Raw genomic sequence first — 18,821 nt, 5'->3', positions numbered from 1 at the left:
ACTGCACGTAGACACATAAAAATTGTATCCATGAGTTCATCTGACTCTGGGTAAGTAGAAAAAAAATCTCAAACTATCCCTTTAAAAGTATTCAGGGGTTGACATTTATTTCAAAATAAATAACTAATATGGATGAACTAAAATACTCTAAAACTTGCTTTTGTTCTTAATCAAACTGTGATTTGATCTGATATTCCTTGGTCAAACTCGTCCCCCTGTTTCTGCTGCTGCACACATCGTTCATAGATAGTTCTAGTATCATATCTCTCACTGCGTCTCATGAACAGAGCTCTCTCACGTTTGAAGAGGACATTTCAACATTGACCAATCACAGACGTCGTCATCATGGCTGCTGTTGCGCTGGGTTTTTTCTGCTTCGTCACTTTGCCCCAGTACCCTTTCCCTCCTGTCTTTCAGTGCTTTACTGGTCGTCGCTGTGACCTTCACCTGAACTAAGAATGACCTTCTTGGACATTTGAGCTCTTGTCTGCTGCCCGTTTCCCCCTCTCCTTCCAGACTGACCTTTACCATTTAACTGACCAACACTGCTGCATCAATGTGCCACATGATTTACTTCAGAGGCTAAGCAAATTAGGCTTCTCAAACCTCCACAACATGAAGAGCAGCTAGAATTACTTCCCTTGAAGATAGACCCAAGTATGCAAATCATAACCTTGATGAATTAAATATTTTCATTATTTTGTGAAATTTCTGAAGCCATGGAACATGTCCTTGTTTGTGGGTTTGTCCCTGAACCATCTTGAATAACCTATCTGAAAGAGGATTATTTTCTAATGAAGAGTGATAGTTCAACCATCTATCATAGTGTTTGCTGCATCTCAAGACTCTTAAGTTCAACATATTAAGACTATGACCTATTTTGTTGTTGTTTGTCAGTGGCAGTACATTGACAAGGACCAAGGCCCATTATTCTGGACAGGTGCTTTTCTTGTGCCCTGATCATGTTGAATCATCCTGCACAAACCATGAACATCTCAGCCTGCATTCTTACTCACAGAAGCTTGGTTGTGTTCTATCGTTGATTCCGTTTTTTTTTCTCCGTCATCGTTTACGCTACTGCCCTCTTTCCAGATTATCATATACCCAATCTCTTGGTATCATCAATCACAGATTATCTCCAACAATACATACATGGAGCAGCAAGTGGTAACTTTCTTGTTAGGGAATTTCAGGCCAAACGTTCTGGTTTATTCAAATATATAAATATATGCTTTTAAGTCGCAATCTTAATAGGGCAATGAACATTAATTAGTGTTTGTTTCATTCAAATAGTCATCCATTTGATTTTGATGCAGGGAAAAAAATAGCATAATTCACAATCAAAACCTTAAATACCTATAAACATGCGTAGATTGTTTTGACCCTAAAACATACATATTTTATTTTATTTACTTTTGGATTCTCTTTTGAATTTCTTGTCATGAGCCTCAAGCACTTTTAGGGTTTTACAGTTAGCTACTCTAGGGGGTAAGCTCAGTAGATTAGTGAATAGAGAATCACTCTGGGTAGTGTAGTGGTTAGAGAATAGTCCAGAGTAGAGCAGTCACTAGGGTCATACAGTGCCTGAACTATTTAACTGTATAATGCTAACAATTTTGTCATGGTTCTTAACTGTCATCTTATTATACCTTATAGGGCCTATACTATTTTGCTGTATAGAAGAACCTGTTCTGTTTTTGAATGTCACCTTCAGTATTAACCCATTACTATGATATACCATAAGATCTGTTTTGATTATCTGATCTTCTGTCACATTTTCTCTTATGAAAGTGGCAATAAGGAAAAAAAATACTTAAGAAAAAAACGTATGATCTCTTCTTTTTTGTACTGTCAACAAATAAGACTCAGAAACCTCCACGTCTCAATGTTTTGCAGCCATTGAATTCGAAATGACTTGATTTTTTCAAGTAATCCTAGAAAAGGGGGAGAATAGACACTGCAGAGTCTGCCCCGTTCCCTGGGATAGCCGTACTGTTGTGGCATTGAGTGTTCTCACTATCGCTTCCTATCTACACACTGGCAAACTGTTGAGGTATTTCATGCGGTGATTGGTTTTAATGCTAGGACATTTATGATTATTAATATATTTTAAAAAGTTTGATTTCTTTAGACATGTTTAGATCTGCATGCTTTGCTTAATATTACCTGTCCCTGTATTTTATTTTTTTGTTTTTATTTGTAAACTAACCATAGGACCCATTTATGATTAGTGATCTTTTAATCAGTCCTATGTAAGTCACAGGTCAGCATGATTTTAGGATCTCTCTCAAAGGTGATAGGCTAGCAACAGAAGGCAGTGGTTGTGTGCTCACAACTGAAAAGCAAAGCATACCAGGCATTTCAAAAGAGAAATTAACGCTTCCTTACTTACTATTCAGATTCGAACATGGTCATCCTGTATTATAGACCATTTCGAATCCAACAGGCTGATTCTTCAAGGTACTGTATCACCCTTTAGCATTCACACACCTATGACGGGTCTCAATAACAGGACATGAGTGTGATTGTAGATATCATTATGGTGTGTTTTGTGTTGTTTCAAATAAGGTTGGCCTTCATTTACCGCTCTCTTCTCGACCTGAACTATGTATTCATCAGAAACTTTGCAGTAAAACAAAAAATCTAAATGGATTACTTTGTAACTACAGGAACCAAATGGGAGTGGGTGGGAGATGGAATGTAGAGGGCTAGAATTCAGAGGGAGGAAGAGGGGGGAAATGCAAGGCCTCCCTTATCTAAGGGATTTGCCCTGAGCAAAACGGCAATCAGTCTATTGTTAACTCCGAGACAAAGAAAACCATAGCTGAAAACTACAGAAGAGCTGCAGGATTAAAACCCACTTAGCTTAACTGAGTGTGTTTAAGTTTCTATTGGACATTCATCATTAATAGGCACATTTACAATATTCAGTGACGTGAGATCTGAGTTTAAGAAAAAACTACTCAAATGCACCAAATACAATGTCCTAACTTATGTTGGTGTATTAATAAATTAGGCTATTGTGGATGTTTTGAGTCAAAAATATATATTTTCCTTGCAGTGAAAAACAATTCAATATTTTATGCATGAAAAGAAAAGGAACATAACTACATACAAATTCAAACATGCCTTTTGTGCTGGAAGAATGTTGTTTTTGACTCATCCCAGAAACCAGGTTACCATTTTTGTGGGACATGTCTCCAAATATAATTCACAGGGGGAAGGGGGATTTCCTTTTGCCTATTGACCGGTTTAAAGCCAAGATAACAAATGCAGTTAGAGCAACTAAAATAGAGTATCTCCAGTGCCGCTCTGATCCTGTGAAGGGAAATGCTACATTATCAGGCTTTAACAGAACTCTCAGAACAGTGTTCCCAAAATAGAGGGGTTTCAATGGAGACCCTTGAAAATACTTTTGTATTATATAGTGTATGTGGACACTCCTTCAAATTCGTGGATTTGGCTATTTCAGCCACACCCGTTGCTGACAGGTGTATAAAATCGAGCACACAGCCATGCAATCTCCATAGACAAACATTGACAGTAGAATGGCCTTACTGAAGAGCTCAGTGACTTTCAATGTGGCACCTTTCCAACAAGTCAGTTCGTCAAATTTCTTAGAGGTTTCCACTTCACAATAACAGCACTTACAGTTGCCCCGGGCAACTGTAAGTGCTGGTATTGTGAAGTGGAAACCTCTAGGAGCAACAACGGCTCAGCCGTGAAGTGGTAGGCCACACAAGCTCACAGAACGGGACCGCCGAGTGCTGAAGCGCGTAAAATTCATCTGTCCTCGGTTGCAACACTCACTACAGAGTTCCAAACTGCCTCTTGAAGCAACATCAGCACAAGGACTGTTAGTCGGGAGTTTTATGAAATGTGTTTCCATGGCTGAGCAGCTGCACACCAGCCTAAGATCACCATGCGCAATGCCAAAAGTCGGCTGGAGTGGTGTAAAGCTCAGTGGAAGCAGTGGAAACACGTTCTCTGGAGTGATGAATCATGCTTCACAATCTGGCAGTCCAACGGACAAATCTGGGTTTGGCGGATGCCAGGAGAACGCTACCTGCCTGAATGCATAGTGCCAACTGTAAAGTCTGGTGGAGGAGGAGTAGTGATCTGGGGCTGTTTTTCATGGTTCGGGCTAGGCCCCTTAGTTCCAGTGAAGGGAAATCTTCATGCTACAGCATACAATGACATTCTAGATGATTCTGTGCTTCCAACTTTGTGGCTACAGTTTGGCGAAGGACCTTTCCTGTTTCAGCATGACAATGCCCCTGTGCACAATGAGGACCATACAGAAATGGTTTGTTGAGATCGGTGAGGAAGAACTTGACTGGCCTGCACAGAGCCCTGAGCTCAACCCCATCGAACACCTTTGGGATGAATTGGTACGCCGACTGCCTAATCGACCAACATCAGTGCACGACCTCACTAATGCTCTTGTGGCTGATTTTTTTAATGTTATTTTATATATTTTAATATGGTGTCATATTTCTGGTTAACATATATGCAAATATGCATGTGTTCTGTTATCAAATCAAATCAAATCACATTTTATTTTATTTGTCATATGTGCCGAATACAACAGGCACATATGACAAATAAAATCAAATGTGGGCCACGCAGTGAAATGCTTACTTATGAGCCCGTAACCAACAATGCTGTTTTTAAGAAAAACAAGTGTTTTACTGAAGTAAAAAAGAATAAACCCTAACTCCTAAAATAGAAAAATAACATAATTAAAGAGCAACAATAAATTAACAGTAACGAGGCTATATACAGGGGGTACCGGTACAGAGTCAATGTGCGGGGGCACAGGTTAGTCGAGGTAATTGAGGTAATATGTACAGTTGAAGTCGGAAGTTTACATACACTTAGGTTCGAGTCATTAAAACTTGTTTTTCAACCACTCCACAAATTTCTTGTTAACAAACTATAGTTTTGGCAAGTCTGCTAGGACATCTACTTTGTGCATGACACAAGTAATTTTTCCAACAATTGTTTACAGACAGATTATTTCACTTTTTTAATTCACTGTATCACAATTCCAGTGGGTCAGAAGTCTACATACACTAAGTTGACTGTGCCTTTAAACAGCTTGGAAAATTCCAGAAAATGTCATAGCTTTAGAAGCTTCTGATAGGCTAATTGACATCATTTGAGTCAATTGGAGGTGTACCTGTGGATGTATTTCAAGGCCTACCTTCAAACTCAGTGCCTCTTTGCTTGACATCATGGGAAAATCAAAAGAAATCCACAAGTCTGGTTCATCCTTGGGAGCAATTTCCAAATGCCTGAAGGTACCACGTTCATCTTTACAAACAATAGTACGCAAGTATAAACACCATGGGACCGCGCAGCCATCATACCGCTCAGGAAGGAGATGCGTTCTGTCTCCTAGAGATGAACGTACTTTGGTGCGAAAAGTGCAAATCAATCCCAGAACAACAGCAAAGGACCTTGTGAAGATGCTGGAGGAAACGGGTACAAAAGTATCTATATCCACAGTAAAACGAGTCCTATATCGACATAACCTGAAAGGCCGCTCAGCAAGGAAGAAGCCACTGCTCCAAAACTGCCATAAAAAAGCCTGACTACGGTTTGCAACTGCACATGGGGACAAAGATTGTACTTGCAAGCCGAAGAACACCATCCCAACCGTGAAGCACGGGGGTGGCAGCATCATGCTATGGGGGTGTTTTGCTGCAGGAGGGACTGGTGCACATCACAAAATAGATGGCATCATGAGAAAGGAAAATTATGTGGATATATTGAAGCAACATCTCAAGACATCAGTCAGGAAGTTAAAGCTTGGTCGCAAATGGGTCTTCCAAATGGACAATGACCCCAAGCATACTTACAAAGTTGTGGCAAAATGGCTTAAGGACAACAAAGACAAGGTATTGGAGTGGCCATCACAAAGCCCTGACCTCAATCCTATAGAAAATGTGTGGGCAGAACTGAAAAGTGCAAATAGTCCTGGTAGCAATGATTAGCTGTTCAGGAGTCTTGTGGCTTGGGGGTAGAAGCTGTTGAGAAGCCTTTTGGACCTAGACTTGACGCTCCGGTACCGCTTGCCGTTCAGTAGCAGAGAGAACAGTCTATGACTAGGGTGGCTGGAGTCTTTGATAATTTTTAGGGCCTTCCTCTGACACCACCTGGTATAGAGGTCCTGGATGGCAGGAAGCTTGGCCCCAGTGATGTACTGGGCCGTACGCACTATCCTCTGTAGTGCCTTGCGGTCGGAGGCCGAGCAGTTGCCATACCATGCGATATTGCAACCAGTCAGGATGGTGCATCAATTTTGCAGAGACATTTGATATATTTTCTATTTGTCTCAGCAGTTGTATTTCAGGAGCTAGATGTCATGTATGTAGAGTTTCGTATGTAGCGTTAAGAGCATATCGGATTTCATAAATCTTCTGAATGCTGATATTCAGTTTGAGGGTTCATGATTTAAGCACACTTTACTTGAATGGTTGTTCACAATGGCTCCATTGCCTTTGCTGGATGTTTTTCATATGTTTGGAGCCAGAAGCTAGACTGGATGCTAGTCTGTTTCTGCTATAGCCAACTCCCTTGTCATTCCAAACAACATGGCATGATACTGACAAATGAGTTAAACCATAAACAGACTGGCATCCAGTCTGGCCAGAAATCTGATTTTAAACTGTAGTGCTATGAGTGAGATTGAATGGGGGGCACTATGTGTACAAAGGAACAAGGCACCACATAAAAAAATCCTGTTTTGATAGTTAGCTTCTTACTCTGTGTCTTTTGTATATCTACCTATGCATCCAGATCTTTAACTTTATTCTTATACAGATCATTGATTGTAATAACGTAATTAGGATTTTTAAAACTATTTATTATTTAAGTGTATGGGAACGTGGTTCTACTGGTAATTAATAATATAATATAATTCTAATACATTTTAGCTATTGTTTTTACATTTTCAGTCCTTTAACTTATTGGACTAAGTTCTCTAGTTCTTTAAAACCAGTGAAAACTGATGGGTTAGGCCTATATTATAATATTTAGTGTTACTTGTGGTTGTGTGGGTTATAACCTGTCACATTGATACTTTGGGGTGAATGCTATCCTATCAGTTACTTCAGCATCTGCTAACACACAATTAGCAAACATTTTGTGTATGATTGTTCAACCAAAAGTCACTATCATACTTGTTTTTGGAATGTTATTTCCATGATTCCATGATCCCATGTGCTCTAATTTTCTTCCCAATGTTTTTTCCCACATTGTAATCAAGAACACTTTTGCAGTTTGTTCTAAGAAAAAGAGAGAAAAGAAGCAACCTTAAAAGGATCTTAGTCAGTGTAATTTGATCCATAATAAATGATAGTCAAGTTCAAGGAGGTGGAGTTGCTAGCTATCCTTTTTCTCTTTTTAATCCTTCTACTTTAAATGGATAGTTTGGGATTTGGGCAATGACGCCTTTTATCTACTGCCCCAGAGTCAGGTGAACTCGTTGATACCATTTTATGTCTCTGTGTGCATTTTGAAGGAAGCGCTAGCTGTTCCCGTAGACTTCCAGTCATTGCTCTAACGCTAGTTAGCATTGGCTCGTGAAACTACATCTTAATTGCCAAAATCCTGAACTATCCCTTTAATGAAATAACTGGTCTTTGTCAGAGTGACAGCAGGGGGCGGGTCCAGGCCTTGGGTGGGATGGGATTGGATAGTAAAGTTAGAGGGGTTAGACTGTAGACTGTTCTTTCTTAACAAAGTGGGACAGGATTGGGGATTATTGTTGGGATTATTTCTCAACTCAGACCTTTTTAGTGCCTGATTTATTTATTTCCTAAGAGCCAATCCTTTCATCAGTAGCTCATTTATTTGGGTCATAGTTCAGATATAACTAGACCGGAAGATGGATTTCTAACTGTATATGTTTATAATACACATTACATATAATACACATTACATATGCATAGTATTATTACATTGTTTGGTTGATCATAAACTACAGTATATCCTGTTTCTCCCTTCAACAAATTCACTTAGTGTTGGGTTGAAGTGTTACCTGATTACCAATACAATAATAGGCTATTTCTCAGAAGCCAGAACAGAATACTTTGGTGTCATGTTCTTTGTGCATATCATGTTCCCCACACTGGTTGTATCAGATTCTCTGGCACCATGAATGATTGTTACTCCTCTTAGTGAGACCCGTCAGTCTACATGCTCACAACCAACATTTTATATAAACAAAGCTGTTGCTTGAAGGTGGGATCTCTTGGAAGCGTTAATTTTTGTTTTTTCAAACTGTCAGAATGGGGGGAATGGGATATGTATGCAAGTTAATCATGTGTGATTTTTATTTTAATTCAACAGAAGAACGTGATCTCAACCACGTTATTTACAGTGCATTTTGATTTGATTTATTGTTTGACTTTGTATATGTTAAGATAGTTCTAGGGATTGTAAGAAAGACCAAGCACTGAGTTTATGAATGAGTGAACAACAGTATCTAAACTGAAGAGTATATATTGCTTCATGGATGTCACTGGGTTGCTACACCTTTCACTTTATGCACATTTATAACTCATATTTGTATATCCATATTATGGCTCACAATAGTTTTTAAGCACTGAGAATGATCCTACGCTCGTCCGGCCCGCTCATTAGGCAGGATTAGGCGGCTGGCAATTGCGGCAGATTGACGAGGGAGGCATTTTCTGAGCTAAACTGACCAAGACGCAACTCCAACAACAACACATAAAACCTCACATAATTCTGCCCAAAAACAATGACAATGTCTCTCAACCAGTGGCATATAGGCTTTTTAGGTGAGTGCAGATGCCGCCCTGTGATAAGCAGTGCCCACTTTGTCAAAGGCAGGGGCGCAAGATATTTTGCTTGTCCATTCCCAGCTCGCCTCTCCAGGGTGCTCTTGGAGAGACTCATCGCTGCGGCACTCCACCAACGTTCCGTCAAAAAAAATAATCTAACATAAATCATGTAGCAGATATAGGACATGTTAGAAAGAGTATGTGGCCTTTTCTGTAGATAAAATGTATGACAATGTAATGAGACGGACACTTTTGACATCATGCAGGTTTCTATTCTATCAAATAGCCAAATAAAAAACGCACTGTCATGTTAACAAAAAATCCTAAAAACAGGACGGGTCAAAGTAAAATGGACAATATTTAATGGACAATCACAACTGTTGTCCAGGAGTTTCACCCCGTTGTCATGATCAGTGGTTTCAAGTTTGTATCTGTCAATGTTTGACAAGCTGGTTATAGCGAAAAAGAAAATACTTCTGTATTTCCCGCTGTGTAAACACATTGCAAATAGGCTCACGATAACTCCTGATGAAGTTGGATAGCTGATATTCAGAGCTTAAATTGCCCAATTGATTAGTCACAGCAATTATGACTAATAAAGCCTATGCAATGGCCTGTTTTACAAGTGGTGGGCCTTCCACATGGATGGGCATTCATAAAATGCCATTGTGGCTGACATGGTAGGCTCCTCCCCAATAAGCATGAGCCAACGTCTTTTTTTTGGGTCCTGTCCGATCTGTCTTTTTTTGGTGTTTTACAAGTGGTACGCTTACCACATAGATGGCCGTTCATAAACTTCAATTTCAGGCAAAACTGTAGGCTACACCTCAGTAAGCACGGACCGACACGGATGCCTTTTTTTGGTGCTATATGGACCGGCCTTGATTTCCACATCCACGGACATTGGTTTTTGGTCCGGACCAAATCTGAACTAATCATAGACGTCTATGTTTGGTTCAGATTTCGTCCGGTCTGGACCAGCCTTGATTTGGCCCAAACATAGACATCTATAAATTACAGATTTTCAACTTTCATTCAGAACCGATAATGAACCTGATTTCAACATTGGGAAAATACACCTTTTCAACATCCTAGAAAATATGTATTTTAAACATATGGAAAATACGTATTTTCACCTTTCATTCAGAACCTAAATTGAACCCAACTTCAACGTCTGCAAAGTATGGATTTTACACGTCTTTTCAATGTCATCCTACAACCCCTTACAGCAACACTGCAGTAGCAGATTATTTTTTGCCTAGTGCATCATTGCAATCTATAAGAGGCAGAGACTGCCCACAGAAGGTCAAGTGTTCGCCTTTTCTCATGTCCAAATAAAAGTTCAATCGACACGGGGGACCTGCCTCGAATGCCCTCTTCCCCTTACAAAGACATGGTTGTTCGCCTTGGAAAATTATTTTGACACGGAATCCAATGGTGTTTAGCCTCGGAACATCAAGTGCAGAATTGTTCTGCCGTTAACCAGCAGAAATGTTTGGCAATTGGCATCCAAACAATCAAGCTTTCGGGCCTCTGTTTGCTTAGAATCTTTTTCGAGACACTTCCTGGAAATTAATTTAACCATTTCCATGGCAGTGCAGACCTCCATCCTCACAAGGGAATCTTTTTGGTCTGCTACAGCACATGCCAGGACAGGAACAGTGACCAGGCAATTCTCTACCTGGTGTCTGTTTTTGTTTGTTTATGACCTACTTAGAAGCAGGTCTCTTTGGTTTGGCCTTGTCTTATAGCTTTAGATGGCCAATTTGTCTTAGTACCCAGGTTAGAGTACTCCTATCTTTTTAGACTCATTTGCTTTGATGCTCACTTATCCCTTTTACTTTTTTGCCCAACTGATTTTAGAAGTCCAGACACAGAAAACAGCTCAAACACTGATGCTCAAACACTGACGCTCTGAATTGTTACCCACCCAGTGACATCCTTGCCTTATGGCTAGCATATCTATAAGCTATTATGGAAATCATGATCAGAAATATTGGAATGGTAACTATGCTCACTGCATTGCTGTTTGCTCATTCATAAAGTCCTACTGTAGGTTTATTACAGGTTTATAGTTGCAACAGGAAATGACTAAACAGACTGTCTGTTATGCACACGCCTGAATCTGAGACCAAATCAACCATAGGTCTTTTTGGTGTCTGTTGTGATACCAACATGATTGGTTGTGTTGTTTCTTAACCTTATTGGGTCCTTCTGATTGGATGCCGGCTGCTTTCACATTATGATATGTCTGTTTTCAATATTTTTCTCCCTCTTAAATAGTGAGTGGCACTGTACTGCTCCAACATATTGAGTCTCATTTTTGCTTTTCTATCCTGGAAGAAAGAACATATTTTGTCATCCCTGTTCCTTGAAGATTACTCTGCTGGATCTCTCTTTTCCAGTCTGTTCATCTCTTATGCTTTTCCATTTCCAATCCTTGTCCTCTTCTTTCGGTCTCTTGTTCCGTCTGCATCAAATCATGGACATCATTGGTGTACTGAAAAAAAGACCTAGCTTCCTCTGTGACCGATGAAGAGTTGGAGGACCCTGAAGCCTGTCTTGTGGACTGCCTTTGGACCATATAAGCAGAACATCGATCCTGTGTTGCCAGTCTCTTCTACTCACATTAGCAAGAAATTTAACTATTATTCAGCTTTTTTAGACACTTTGTTCGCTTCATACACTCATATTTATTCTCTCACATACATGCACATACATTTTCTGCAAGGTAGACGTTTACCATGATTTTGGTACTGTTCTCTACCTGCAAGTTTTCAGAACACCACCTTGTATAACTTTTCCTCTTTTTGACTATTATATATTATTGTTTTTGAGGTCACCGTCAATCAGAATGAACTTGTCCATTATCTCCAAGGACGTGTATTTCTTCTGCTCAATGTTTTGAATCTTTGAAATGTAACAACATTTCTGGGATGTGGGAATGACTTTGGTCTCCAGATTCAGGCATTTTTCAAATGTGTGCATATTGATAGTTATTTATCATGTTCTCTTGCAGTGGACATCTCTCTACATTTCATTTAAAAAAAGAGATGTAACATTTATTTGTATTTCAAGATGTATTTAATTTCAGGGAAAGAATATCTAAAAGGATCAGTCGTCATCTCTCTCTCAAAGAGATGATGGTAGTGAAGATGTGCGAGGTTAGGGTAATAGAGGCAGTCAGGGATTTTTGTGTGTTTGTTTGTGACTGTGTGCATTTGAGTGCCTGTGTGTGTGTTTGTACAGTATGTATGTGAGATTACGTGTGTGTGTGTGTGTGTGGGTGTGTTATCCCTGGCTATGGCAGGGCGTAGGTTTCTCTAACGCTCTCTTCTCTTATTGCGCAGTATGAGGAACGCTAGTGGGCTGTCCGCCGCTGACCTGGCCCATGCCCAGGGGTTCCGCGAGTGTGCCGAGATGCTCTCCAATGCGCAGAACCTGCAGTGGAACCAGAACCTGACTCAGACCCATCTTAACGGCTTCTGTCTGAACGGTACCACCCAGAATGGAGGCCACTCCCACCCTCTCATCCAAGGGCGGAGCCTCCTTAACGGGGCACCCAATAGAAAGAGATCGTTTGATAACATGGAAACCAATCAAATCAAGAAGGCCAGAACTGACGGTAGATTTTTGCATTTTTAAAACTCTATAAAAATAACTTAAACTTGCGAGGGATTATTAACATTTTCCAGTTACTTTTTTATGAGCAAGAGTTTTAGGGTGACTAATCTTTCCTGACTAGGGTTGCAAAGAAAACTGGTAATTTACCAAAGTTACCGGCATCTTCTGTAATCTATGATTACTTTGGTAATTTATAATTTTTTTAAATGTATTAATATATAGTATTCCTTTTTTTTATACACTGCTCAAAAAAATAAACACAATGACAAAACAACACAATGTAACTCCAAGTCAATCACACTTCTGTGAAATCAAACTGTCCACTTAGGAAGCAACACTGATTTGACAATACATTTCACATGCTGTTGTGCAAATGGAATAGACAACAGGTGGAAATTATAGGCAATTGGCAAGACACCCCCAATAAAGGAGTGGTTCTGCAGGTGGTGACCACAGACCACTTCTCAGTTCCTATGCTTCCTGGCTGATGTTTTGGTCACTTTTGAATGCTGGCGGTGCTTTCACTCTAGTGGTAGCATGAGACGGAGTCTACAACCCACACAAGTGGCTCAGGTAGTGCAGCTCATCCAGGATGGCACATCAATGCGAGCTGTGGCAAGAAGGTTTGCTGTGTCTGTCAGCGTGGTGTCCAGAGCATGGAGGCGCTACCAGGAGACAGGCCAGTACATCTGGAGACGTGGAGGAGGCCGTAGGAGGGCAACAACCCAGCAGCAGGACCGCTACCTCCGCCTTTGTGCAAGGAGGAGCAGGAGGAGCACTGCCAGAGCCCTGCAAAATGACCTCCAGCAGGCCACAAATGTGCATGTGTCTGCTCAAACGGTCAGAAACAGACTCCATGAGGGTGGTATGAGGGCCCGACGTCCACAGGTGGGGGTTGTGCTTACAGCCCAACACCGTGCAGGACGTTTGGCATTTGCCAGAGAACACCAAGACTGGCAAATTTGCCACTGGCGCCCTGTGCTCTTCACAGATGAAAGCAGGTTCACACTGAGCACATGTGACAGACGTGACAGAGTCTGGAGACGCCATGGAGAACGTTCTGCTGCCTGCAACATCCTCCAGCATGACCGGTTTGGCGGTGGGTCAGTCATGGTGTGGGGTGGCATTTCTTTGGGGGGGCCGCACAGCCCTCCATGTGCTCGCCAGAGGTGCCCTGACTTACATTAGGTACCAATATGAGATCCTCAGACCTCTTGTGAGACCATATGCTGGTGCGGTTGGCCCTGGGTTCCTCCTAATGCAAGACAATGCTAGACCTCATGTGGCTGGAGTGTGTCAGCAGTTCCTGCAAGAGGAAGGCATTGATGCTATGGACTGGCCCGCCCATTCCCCAGACCTGAATCCAATTGAGCACATCTGGGACATGTCTCGCTCCATCCACCAACGCCACGTTGCACCACAGACTGTCCAGGAGTTGGCGGATGCTTTAGTCCAGGTCTGGGAGGAGATCCCTCAGGAGACCATCCGCCACCTCATCAAAAGCATGCCCAGGCGTTGTAGGGAGGTCATACAGGCACGTGGAGGCCACACACACTACTGAGCCTCATTTTGACTTGTTTTGAGGACATTACATCAAAGTTGGATCAGCCTGTAGTGTGGTTTTCCACTTTAATTTTGAGTGTGACTCCAAATCCAGACCTCCATGGGTTGATACATTTGATTTCCATTGATAATTTTTGTGTGATTTTGTTGTCAGCACATTCAACTATGTAAAGAAAAAAGTCTTTAATAAGATTATTTCATTCATTCAGATCTAGGATGTGTTATTTTAGTGTTCCCTTTATTTTTTGAGCAGTGTATATGTGTCCATATTGTCCATGAGTTTCTAGTGGATAGACCATTATGGTTCCAGAGAAAATAGTTTAGGCTAATTAATGAAGAAAGCATTTAATCAACAATGGCATTATTTTCAATTAACTCTGCAACTCTTGACTTTTTTCACAACCAGTTTGGTGCCAAAACGTTTACAACAAAGATGTATTGACATAGTAAAATAAGTGTGTAACCAATACACCAATGGTATTCACTAAGTTGATGGTTTATATTTAGGATAATGTTTACAGCTTTATCATTCACTTTTTATTTGAAAATCATCTTTTTTTATTATTTTGTATATTTTCGAGGGCCAGAGATAATTACAGACACCTGTGATAATCTGAAGTACCCCAAAAAAAGGGCACTAGATGTCATCTGATCAAATAAAAAAAAAATACCTTAAGTTACCAAAATGTTGCTAGTTTACTGGTAAACTTCAAAAGTTTCCAGTAGTATTGCCTCCATTTGCAGCCCTATTCCTGACTGAATTTTCACCTTACCTAATAATGTGTGATAAAGCATCAAGTGTCATAAAACCTTTTTAAGATTCTAAAATCCTGTTGTAAAACCATGATTAACCTGGCCTGGCCTATTGAGAAACTGGTAGAATACATTGTTGTTCGCTGAATTGTGCAGCATTAGAACAAGCAGTATGAGGAAGAAGGGGGTGGGAGGGGGACTTACCTTTGCTGTTTGCCAGGCCTCTGATGTTGACATTTAAAAGCATCTGCTTGTTTTATTGGACTTCTGCAAACTGTGGAGCAGAGTTTTGAGCGGTTACCAGGAAGTTGATACAGGCTGTAGGGAATCAGGAAATGGGGCAGTGGCCGATTTATTGCTGAATGATAAAGCCTAAAATTGGACTTTGTACTCGCTGAGTAAGGTAGATTTTATTCTAGCATGCTAAATACCAGTGTCTCCCCTTATGCCCAGACAGCCTGTGCATGCTGGAATGGCCTCTTTGGGACTGTAGAGTATTCTGACCAGTATGTCATTGTATTCTTATTTAGTCGTATTCTAGATGGTAGCCCAACACGCTCATCCACTACTCTCTCCACTGCTCTAACTAGGTATGGGCCTGCCGCTGGGGATGCTGAATGGGAATGGGTCGGTCTGCGGCGTCGGAGAGTTCCTGATGGAGAGCATACACCAGGAGAGCATGGAGTCAGCGCCGCCGGCAGTGAGCTCAGGTGGGCCAGGACCCTTGGCGTTTGAGATGAATGGGTCTGCGCCAGTTCCAGGCCTGCTGGACCAGGAGCAGGACCAGGGAGGAGTGGAGGTGTCCACCCCGGCCCCTAAGGAACTGGAGATCTTCACTGTGGCCTCCATGCAGATCCCCTGTCGCTGCACTAACTCCTATGCCTACCTGTAGAGGCCTTTAGAGTGCGTGTGTTGAGTGTTGACCCTCCTAGTGGTTGTATCTTGGTAGAATGTCCATCAGGCCCCCTCTGGCCATGTTCTCTCACTGATGGCATTATTTTTAGTGCAATTGTTGGGTTTTTGGCATGATAATTATGTATTTCCGGTTCTAGAAATAAGGGCGTAAATAGTTAATTTATTGTATTCTACATACATGTTATGAAATACATTGCCTTTCTACCATACTTAATTGATAGAGAAACATTAGTTTTATGTTTTGTTGTTATACCAGTATCTTTGAATGATCCACAAAATTCTTGTTAAATAATCTTGTCTTTTTGGCAAAGCCCCTTAGGATGAGTGAATTCTGTTTTGCACAATTATCCCTCCACCGCCCTACATTGCCCAATTGTAACTGTAATAACGTTGTAAAATTATAATCTACATTCCTTTGATGTAGAAACGCCCACACCTTGAGAACAACGTACTAAAACCAGCCTCACTTGGTTTAAGGAGAAGATTAGGGAGAAGACGGAGAAGATTAGGGAGGTTAAACTTAGGTTAGTTCAAATCCTAGAGGCTGCACTGAAGTTTCCCTCTGCATCATGAATATGCAATGACAGAATTCTGACCTTTATGAAGTTAGACCAGTGGTTCCCAACCGTTTTTTAACCGTGACACACCTTGATGGGATATAAAATTCTGCGGCACACCTAACATTTCCCTATTAATTGATTTAGTGGTAATGACCTCTTCTCTTATCTGATCCATACAGCAAATCAAGTGTTTTTTATAGATTTAAATAGGGTTTATTTGAAATATTTTCATCGTTTTAATAATTCCTTACTCTCATGATGGTTAATTAGTGTGTACTAAAGTTCTTCACGGATCCACCTGTATGCGAATACACGAGACCAGATCCGGGACCCAATCTGGTCCGGATCCACAATTCTAAATAATGTCAAGGGTTTGGGTCAGATCTGATATGTCACTGGCCTTGGGTATGTGTAATTTTAACTGACTTGTCTGCTAGGACCCACATAGAATCGAACACCACTGCTGCAGTAGAGAGCGGGAGAGAGAAATTGTATAATTTATGCTGCTGCTCTTTGTTTTTCACGAGAGTGGCGCATTTAGCTTGTTGGTCAAACATAAGAGCCAATTTATGCTTGATCCGAAAATGTAGTCGAGGCAGCGTATGGATGGTGTGACGCAATTGCGGAGCCCCCAGAGGCACGCAAAGGCCAAATTGAGCTTTGAACCGCATCGCCTTATGCCTCTCAAATGTGGAGGGTTCCGTATGCTCCGCATTGACTTGATTGGTTGACTGTAGGTGAGGGCGGGAGATCCTGTATAAACACAAACCGACTTCCTTGTCAACTTCCTCCACAACTGCTCGGTGAAGCGAAAGAAGTATGAATTCCCTGACTTCTGCAGAGGCTATATCACGGTAAATGCTGCATGGCCAATGCAGACGTCGGAATGACCATGAAGCGCCTTTCAGTCATAAAAGCGGAAATAGGCTACATTCATAGAGCGTCACCTCTACCTCCTCGCGCTTTATCTGCTCCGGTTAATAAAGTAGCTTAAAAATGTACTTTTCTGCTGCTTCACTCGGACCGGGTCTGGATCCGATCAGGTCTAGACGGAACAGGTCTAGTTGTCCTCGGGTCTGTTCGGAACGGGTCTCTATATATTTGTATTTTATTTATGCATATCGGGTCCGGATGGGAAACCCCAGGTCCATTTCAGAACGGGTCCAACCATTTTAGAAGGTCTCTACCCCTTTAAGAGCGTCCCCGAATCTGCACCAGAAAGAAAAAAAATACAGCTCTCGTAAAATAGGTCATTCGTTTTAACAGTTTGGCCTACAAACAAGCGGTTTTCTGCATCGTAAAGGTGCAACCACATACACAAAGTCATGATCTGTTTGTTTCTATGGCACAAGCTGTGGTATAGCTAAACTCAGAGCCATATATTAAGAATTAAATTACTCCGGCTAAGCTTAATCAGACTTTCCTGTTTTAATGGTTTTCACAGACTAAGTAAAATGATACAAATTATCTGACCGACACTGTCTAGTGCGCCCGAGTCAAAATTCCATGTGCATTCTACAGGTCACGTTTATAAGTGAGTGTTAAACATCGGTTGGGAACCACTGAGTTAGACATCCATTTGATGTCTTTACTGAGTACTGCATTTAGTGGTAGCATTGTTGTTGCACCACTTTGGCCAATAACGGGATAAAGACAGAATTTGTCCATCTCATGTCAGAATGAAGAGACTACTAGAGAATGTTCCTGCCCTTACCAGAGTAAAAATAAGGGAACGCATATTTTGTTTTATTAGTTTGTTTAATTCCCCCCCTGAGATAATCTACCTTTTTGGCCATTTCTGGTGACTCCTCTGTCTCATAGCTATAAAGCTTTTTAAATTTATTTTTTATACAAGAACTCCCTTGTTATGCCAAAGCATATATTTACATGAATGTATAAAGTACATAAACCTTTACTGTGCAGCTTTTCTGTATTATGTGAGCTTTTAGGTATTTCCAAGGTGTGCTATATGACCTGACCCTGTCCTATTAGCTAGCAGACTGGAGACTTTGGTTTGGTGAGCCCCTCCTAGTGCCCTCACCTTCTCTCATTCTACTTTTCTAGGAGAGGACTTTGTAGCTTTTCTGTATAGCCTATCTAGGCCTATTGTGTCTGGTGTTGAAAATGATGTGAGTTTATTTTGACCGTTTTTCTAAGTTTCTGCAGCTTTATTTGGCTTGTTTTGTTGTATTATAATGTAGTATTGCTTTGCTAACTGCAGTAATGACAAAATGTAGATGCTGAATTGTTGAACTATGACAAATGAGTGTGATTAGTAGTGCTACAATTTTTATGAAGCAAGGCAAAGCTACTCTTGCCTAAGGCAATGTTTTTTTAGAGAGAAATTAATCTTCGTAAATGTATTGTTAACAAACTTAAAATCCCCCCTTGCATATATCTGCTTCATGCATGAAGGACAATTATTCTGTCAAACAATCAGCCCTGCAGTACTATTGTCTGTACAGAATCACAAATGTTAATGAGTAGGTAGTGTTTATTGATGCAAATTAGAGCTTCTAATGCTCAGTGCTGAGTAGTTTTGTATACTTTAAACTCATTAAATTGTCATTATTTTGAATAACATGATGGT

The 18,821-nt window shown here is 40.9% G+C and overlaps 1 protein-coding gene across 1 annotated transcript in view; it reads left to right on the top strand.

Annotated features, from left to right (window-relative positions):
* The window catches only part of LOC311129651 (ankyrin repeat domain-containing protein 10-like), a 32,043-nt gene extending 13,231 nt beyond the window's left edge, over nucleotides 1-18,812 (top strand). Inside the window, exons 4-5 of the mRNA XM_084162021.1 lie at nucleotides 12,167-12,441; nucleotides 15,347-18,812. Of these exons, the coding sequence (XP_084018147.1) occupies nucleotides 12,167-12,441; nucleotides 15,347-15,648 (577 nt within the window). The 3' untranslated portion in view covers nucleotides 15,649-18,812. The remainder of the gene's footprint in view (nucleotides 1-12,166; nucleotides 12,442-15,346) is intronic.
* Nucleotides 18,813-18,821: the final 9 nt, after the last annotated feature.

Source organism: Coregonus lavaretus (assembly GCF_964263955.1).
Source record: "Coregonus lavaretus genome assembly, chromosome: 5".
Taxonomy (NCBI): domain Eukaryota; kingdom Metazoa; phylum Chordata; class Actinopteri; order Salmoniformes; family Salmonidae; genus Coregonus; species Coregonus lavaretus.
Note: the sequence above shows the minus strand (reverse complement) of the source record. Positions and strands in the feature narration are given on the sequence as shown.